The 8065-nt window shown below is 34.2% G+C and overlaps 1 protein-coding gene across 1 annotated transcript; it reads left to right on the top strand.

Annotated features, from left to right (window-relative positions):
• Nucleotides 1–1778: 1778 nt before the first annotated feature.
• LOC108904510 (radial spoke head 1 homolog) lies at nt 1779–2979 on the top strand. The gene is made up of 3 exons (XM_018707099.1): nt 1779–1996; nt 2221–2471; nt 2525–2979. The coding sequence occupies exons 1-3, from the start codon at nt 1779–1781 to the stop codon at nt 2977–2979; spliced, it is 924 nt and encodes a 307-aa protein (XP_018562615.1).
• Nucleotides 2980–8065: the final 5086 nt, after the last annotated feature.

The raw sequence follows: 8065 nt of genomic DNA, 5'->3' as shown, positions 1-8065 counted from the left end.
CTTGTTTTACTTTTTATAACCCAAAGACAATTGAGGTTGTTACTATGGAAACGTCATATTAAACTTTTGAGGAATTTTTAATTGGAAATTATGACTATGCATGTTTTTTGCAGCATGACTGTTACCATATTCTGATTCTACACATTTTTATGCATATTTTGATGTCTATTTCTTTTCTCTACGTTCAAATTTAAACATTCTTCAAATTTTACATATTTTTGTAAATCTTGATTAATTTGTGCTATCTAGCTTAATTTTATGCCAGTAATATTGTTCAGTGACATTGATATTTACTTATTTTCACTTTTGTTAACAGTCTTTTGCAATTTGGATTAGTTATTATTTGAAATGTTTTTAGGTCCACCGATTATTGACAACTTCTAAAATTTATACACTACTTGAAACGTAAATTGGGATTTGAATACAGTATTTAATGTCTAGAAGGCCTTTTTAACACAGCATCGGCCTTTTTACAGTTAACATACACATACTCAACAAATTTTACATAATAGTTGACATATGGGTTTGACATTTCGAATATCGTTACATGAAGTTTTACAAAAACATTAAATTTAATTCCACTTATAAATATTGACCAAAAGTATGATAAACTTTAGTTTTAGTCTTAGTTTATTGCATGAATTACATTTATAAGTGCAATTCCTTCTTTCTCCGTCGATCAACTTGTCAAAAATTCTAACATTTTTCAAATTCCCTTAAACATACCTATGCTCCAATATGACATATGACATTACAAAAGTGTTGTACTTTATTGTATTTTCTAACTTTTCTAGGATATATTGGTGCATTTTTCAATCTATTTAGTTCATAAATTAAATTCTTTGCATTATTTTGACGGATTGATTTATTTCATTTAACGATTTTGTCTTATTATGCTATAAACTAATTCTATATCGAAATTTTGTCCTTCATTTTCATATTCTCAGTATTCCATATCCCTGTTGTGTTAGTTTTCTCTATTTATGTTTTGTGAATATCTCCAAATTCAAAATTTTGGTTTCATATCAAATTTATTTGTCGTTGCAAATCAAAATAACAATATTTTTGTTTAAGGCAAGTATGTAGTTTTCTTTGATTGGAGTGTTTCTTCAAACCAAGAAAATATTGGGTTATATTTTCAAATCAGTAAGTCAATCTAACCATATTACTTAGTTATGATAACATAACAAGACAGTATTTTGTTATTTTACCCAAACCAATCATTTATATGATTAATTTGTACTTAATAAGTTCACAAATTATTTTGTTGCCCTAATGGAAAACTCATTACTTTGGTATTAACAATAAATTAATGTAACAGTTTGCATATGATACAAAAGTAGGAAATAATTCGGAGTAGTACTGGCCAGGATCCGATACTGATTATTGAACTGCATATCTCTGAGATGACGTTCGAACTCTCTCAACGTTGGTCCCGCAGGAGGTTCTGTAGTGAAGTCCGCGTCAGCTATGGAAAATTAGGTGTTTGAAAAACCATCCCCCTCAACATTAGAACCGTTTCCAAAGAGTTGTGAGTCTGAAAATTATGCGGATGAAGTTATGTTCCCAAAGCGGCCTTTAAATGAATGTTGTGTATCACATGTTACTCTTAAGCCCTTCACATATTTAGTGTTTCTGTATATATATTTTCGTCTTCTGCAAATAAAACGCATCTAGAATGACGTGTGAGATTTGGCAAGTCATTAGTGAAATAAAAGAATAAAATAATTTAGACATATAGCTGTCAAACTAATAACTTGTCACATCGTATTGCGAATATGTCTTCTGATGAGGAAGATGATGAAAAGTTACCTGGAGAAGGTGGAGAGGGTAAGGAAGTTTACCCTTACGGAGAGTACGAGGGTGCCAGAGATGAAAATTTGGACAGACACGGTTTTGGCAGCGCTCTTTTACCCAACGGTGACATCTACGAAGGAAATTACTACCACGGCAAACGTCACGGCAATGGCACGTACTGCTTCAAGAATGGAGCCAGGTATGTCACATTCTGCTGAAAATCATTTACTTGAATCAATATAAGGTCTGTTCCAACAAGAGTCAGGGATTGGGTCTGAACCGTTCGAAATGTTTGGCCAGCTAAGTTCTAAATGTGTATTCACTGAATATATTGCAAGAATTAGTTGGAGAATGTCAAACTTCAAATCACTGCCTCGTCTATAAGATTTTCCTATTCCTCTCACATCTTCATTTGCCCTTCAGGTACAAAGGGAACTGGAGGAAAGGTCTGAAACACGGGAAAGGCGAGTTCCTCTACCCAGACGGTACCAGATACGTAGGAGATTGGAAGAAAGACTTCAAGCACGGCCAAGGCATCTACTACTACGTTAACGGGGACACCTACGAAGGCTGCTGGTACAAGGGATGGCGTCACGGCCTGGGCACTTATACCTTCAAGAAAGTCAACGTCACACACTTCGGTACCTGGAAGGAAGGAAGAATGGACGGTCCAGGTATCCTCCTTCTCGGTACACTAGATTTGTCCTTTCACACAGTATTTTTCCAGGCATTTACAACTATCCCCAGTACCGCTACCACGGCAACTTCGAGAGGAACCTACCGAAAGGACCGGGTTGCTTCACCTTCAACGCCAAATACATGCAGCACGGATTCTACATCAACATGCGCGATCCGGCCTTCGACTACGTTGGCGTGGAGGACCTCGGGTTGGATGAGGGAGATCATCCTACAGAGGTAGAGGATAGGGGCAATCCTAGAGGCATAGTGCCCATTTGGAGGGCTAGGGCGATCACCGAGTACAAAGCTGAGTTGCTTCCTAGGGAACCAGTACCGGTGCCAGTTCATGAGTCTGAGGAATCGCTGCTGGACATCATTGATTACCTCCAGAGGCAGTACGACAAGGCTGGAGGGGCGGACGAGGAAGAAAACAGAACAGTACCGTCGCCTGTGCCACTTGACTTGCAGCTTGACATTCCTGACATAGATTTTGATAATTTGTGAATCTCGTTTGGTTTTGTTAAAATGAGATGTTACCACTCAAATATACGTAGTGTTGGGTGTAACGACTTTTTTTTCGTATACCTTTTAATTATATATTCCTACATTTCTTTTGTGAATCAAGCTAATGAAGTCAATTTGAAAAAAAAAATGGACATAAAAGCCTGTCGCACTTATGTAGCGTCCCATCTGGAATGAAAGCTCTTAAAAAAAATGTCGCATTCCATGAAGTCGTTTTCCCAACAGGACGAGTGTTATTAAGGTAACAACGCTATTGAGTTTTCGTTACGATTCAGTTTGCTGAAGTTTAATAACGCCGAACTCCCCCGTATGGCGAGACAATGGCCTCCAGACCCTTCAGCGACTGTGAGCGCGAATTATTATTAACAGACGAGACTAATGTTCGACTAAAAACCTAGCAATGAACAGAGGCGTTCATATAAGGTTCGTCGGAAACGTAAACTACCTTTGGTTCCGAACTTCGCAAATAATTGCCCAGTCACTTTGGCCTTTGAATAATTAATTTCGGTTCTCAACAGCCAGCGTCTTAAAATACCATCTCTAATTTTTTTTATATGACTTAAACTGCACCATCTTTTTGTATTTAATTTTAAACAAATCATGACTTCCTTAATAATTTAAAATCTTAAAACAGTATTAAGGTCATTGATATACGCCAGGGGAAAGAAGAGCCCACAATGAGAACCTTGAGGTAATGAATATAAAGGGTTTTAATTTTAAACTGACGCTTTTCTTTTATCTTAACATACCATGGAACTCAATAAAGTAAGCAAATTTTTCAAATAACATTCAAAAATAACTTAAAAGGCATTTTGAACGCAGTAGTGATTTGGCTTTTGAACAATACACTATATAATTTAGGTGCCCAAAATGGATCATATTCTTAGAAATATGTAGTACAGTAATATTAGTATACTGGGAGTATCATCAAAATGCTGCCATAGCATCGCAACTGTTAATCGAGTGTATTTCTTTGCGATTTCATCCCGCTGTTAATGTTGTTCAAAGGGATCTAGATGCAGGCTACCTACAAGAACATCACTGTGAACATACTGGAAGACCTAAACCAATTAGAATGCTGCAAATATTTTAGATATTGTTGAAGAATATTCAACACCTGGCACCAGACATATTGCTCAGCAGGTCAAAGTGTCTCGTACTAATGTGCGCTTTAAAGTGTAAAGAAACTCTCGCTTCCAACAGCATGCACTGAATTGTAGATACTCCGAGCGATAGCTTGTATGAATGCAGCAATGGTGATCACTTCGAATCTCTTAGGCAGGCCTATTTCAAGAAGTAGACACATTTAGTGCAAAATTATTTCCAAATCAGTTTTACATGATTTCAGTTATTAGTGAAACTCAAACTATTGGTTTAGTTGAATTTAATCAGAATTTATTACTATTTTTTTTTCTTAATCTTAATTTTTACTTTGAAAAGCAACATAATCTTTTTTAAATATTCTATTTATTTTATAAAATTAGAAATTTGGATATTTCCTTTTCAAAAAAAATCCAGTTACCCTGATTTCTTCCCCGGTATCTTGATTCTTTTTCTATTTGGTTGTGTGTATTGATCTTTGCCGAAAATCAGTCATGTTTTAGTTTTGACAGCTAATTTTCTTGGATTGTCACTATAGATTTATTTTCTTCCGGATTTGTGTTAGTTTCTTTTTGTTGACTGTTTCTTTTTGTTGACTGTTTCTTTTTGTTTTCATTTTTATGTCGTAATTTTAGTTACAACTCTCTACTCTTTTAGATTTATTTTGAATTCGATTTTTTTTTCTGAAGTCTGCACTGTGTATTCAAGTGTTTTTTTGCTACAAAGCGAGGTTTAGCTTTACTTGGCTTGATATAAACTGGAACATGGAGAATTCTTACACTTCCTAAATAGATTTTTACAAAACAAATGCATGTCGAAAACTTTTCTAGAATGCCATATTGTTGGGGAACGTTTTTTCGGAAATGTTATATTCATGCTAAAATTGCCTTTGAATTTAAAAATAATTAAACGAAACACTTTTACAACTATTTTTTATATATGTAAATGCATTTCTTACAACATTTGGACAATTCTTTCTTTTTAAAATCAATATCAACCTTGTATTTTGAATTCTAGCAAACTGTTTGTATGCTGTTATACATATTTGTATAAGCATACGCAATCAATATATTTTTTTATACAAAATAACTAAATTTTCGTGTCATTATGTTGACAAATTGGTTGTCGATTTTTTTTATTTAAATTTTTATTTGAAATAGACTTTATTTTTCAATTTGTGTTGCAATTGCATGTGTCATTTTAATATACTGAAAGTATTTGCATGTTTTCATTAATTTAGACTATTTGTTTTAATTTGGTTTGTTCCTTTTCTCTTATTTTTTTGTTACAATATTTTTTTTACTTATTTTCGTTTAAACTCAAACTGAATTTTTACTATATTGATTTAACTGTTATGTATTCTAAAACACAATAAAATAACGGCCACTGTTACAATCCGGCAATGTAGAATTCAATTTTTTTTACAAATCTACCCCTCCCGAAGATCGTGGTGACGCCCCTGCTCATGAAAAGGTGTTCGAACCGTCGACAGCTCTACCCACTGCTCAGGGGGTGGTAGCGACGTGTGCGACAGCGGGGAAACAATGGAAACCACCCGGATTTTTCCCATTCAGCCCCCCCAAGTGCACTACACGATGAATAGTGAGCGAGAAAGTGCGTGCTTGCAGTATTTTTTTCTCTCGGCTAGCGCTTTTTGCGCAGTTGGAACGTAAACAAGTCCCTTTTAATCCTGAACGGGACGGGCGCAGCCTCGCGGGTCTGTTTGTTTAACGCTGGTATGTTGATACGGAAACGCGGAAAGGGTAAACTGTTGCCACCTGCGGGGGGTCGCGAGAATTGAAAGGTAAAGTGCCAGTGAAATACGTAAAATAATTAACTGAAAAAGCGTATTCGTAGCTTTTATTTCGTTAGGATGGATTTTCTTTCAGTATATATCGATGCCGGTGTGGCTTTCGACGTTGTACAGAAAATAGTAAGTATTCAAAAGAGTAGTGAATTTCTTTATTTTTATTGTAACTTAAAGCATATACCGGATGGTAATGGGCCAAAATTTATGGGTAGATTCCCGAAGCAAAAATATTGCGGTTTAGCCGAATTTACCCTAGTCCAAAAGTTGGTAGTTAAAGAAATACATGGTGTTAAATGTAAAATTTTTTTACACAAAAAGGTATACCTACTTTATGAAATTAGCTGTCTCGCACCGTTTTCGAGATATTTGTCTTTGAAACTTCCAATGTTGTTGCATTAAATTACAATTAAGTACAAATTAATTTAGCGGTAAAGTTTCTTAAGTAGGCTTTGGACGAAAATGAAATAATTGACGTTTTCCATTTGTATGCTACTTTCCATTCAGTATTATTCGTATCTAATTAAAATTACATCTTAGCTTACAATTTAAATGGTATGTACATAAGAGTGTGATAGAATGCCGAGAATTTTGTTTTTGGGGTTATATGAAATCAGTTGTTTATGGAGGAACTATACGTCATTTCGCGATAAGGATTTATACTTTAAAATAAAACAATCTTTTATTAAACGCGTTGATAAATGTATTGAATTCTAGATATAGTTACAATTTTAGAATATCTTTTTTGGTTTGTGGATCTGACACTGAATATTCAGAAAAAAAGGCAATTAGTTTGGAGATATCTATATTTCTGTTTCCTCTTCACTTTCAACATTCTCTTCAGCATAGTGTATTTCGTCCACAATGACGAAATCTTGATTATCATTAGGCAAATATATTAGCAGTCGACGATTTCTTTTTATCTGCATCCTAGCTTTACCGTGATTAAATGCAAAGGTGCTTCCTGAGGTTCTTCAACGACTTTTTTTTCTTTTTTCTATATTTGAAATTATTTATCAGCAAATTTATTAGTCCCGCCAAGTCATACATAAAAATGGAGCTTAGCAACTAATCTTTGAGCACCTCGCATCAGATCATGTTATTTCATTGCCTGATATTTTAATCATACTTTTTTAAAATATCGATTTTTTTTTATTAGTTGAGTATACATTTTTGGATTGCATTAGTATCTTATTAGTAAATATACACCTCAAGGAAAGCTCAAACACTATTCTTTCCTTTCGTCTCTTAAATCTAATAACAAGGTACTTGTAACATAAGTAACTGTAATAGAAAGTCTACTTAACGTTTACTTGACTAATAAAATTTATAGACTGCATATGTCAGTACTGTTTGGTTTTCAATGTTCAACTATTCAAAACTATAGTGAAAATCCATATTTATCTGCTCCCACTATAGTAAAGTAAATAACTATTAATACCTACATTGTTTTTAAGGAGGTAAGTGGATTTTACCGTAGAAGTGGAAGTTGCTATGGACAACGGGAGATAAATGAGGTAACTTACCTCCCTAAGGAAAAAGCAGTTTCGAGTTATAAATGCATATTTTAAGAACAAAGAAATAAAAATATTTCATGAACATTACATTTTATTAATTATTATGAATGAACATTAAATGTTACTATAAATTTTATAGTAATTGTACAGTTATTACATTTAATAACATTTATAAAATCCGGATAGTTATTCCCCTCGTGTTTATCTGACTGATCCATTAAAACAGCATGATGCGACGTACTACTAGAACATGGAGTTGAAGTGTCATTGTAAGAATCCTGTTGGCTATTTCATTTTTGTTACTTAAATTGTCAGCAACATAACTTTCTGCAATTGTGGCTGATTTCCACCCACCATATCTTTTGATTGTTAATACATTACATGGTTACTCCTGCATTAGCCAGTAACGTTGCCGATGTTCTTCGGAATGAATGACCTATATATGTTTCAGGATGTTCTAGTTTCAAAAACGGTGAAATCTTATTAGGAATTATAGTTGTATAACCGTCATTCTTACGTTTTAAAAATACTCTCAGCTTGGGGTATTTTGATATATCCACGTTCTCCTCTATGAAAATAGTTGACTGGATCATTGAGTATTCACTCCACAAACTCTCCGGTGACTTTAAAGTTCTTGACTTCT

This window comes from Anoplophora glabripennis, unplaced genomic scaffold (assembly GCF_000390285.2).
Source record: "Anoplophora glabripennis isolate ALB-LARVAE unplaced genomic scaffold, Agla_2.0 scaffold112, whole genome shotgun sequence".
NCBI classification, from domain to species: domain Eukaryota; kingdom Metazoa; phylum Arthropoda; class Insecta; order Coleoptera; family Cerambycidae; genus Anoplophora; species Anoplophora glabripennis.
Note: the sequence above shows the minus strand (reverse complement) of the source record. Positions and strands in the feature narration are given on the sequence as shown.

Coding starts and splice junctions, on each gene's coding strand:
- LOC108904510 (XM_018707099.1), top strand. CDS start 1,779: ATGTCTTCTGATGAGGAAGATGATGAAAAGTTACCTGGAGAAGGTGGA. Junction 1,997..2,220: donor TGCTTCAAGAATGGAGCCAG/GTATGTCACATT, acceptor TTTGCCCTTCAG/GTACAAAGGGAACTGGAGGA. Junction 2,472..2,524: donor AGGAAGAATGGACGGTCCAG/GTATCCTCCTTC, acceptor GTATTTTTCCAG/GCATTTACAACTATCCCCAG.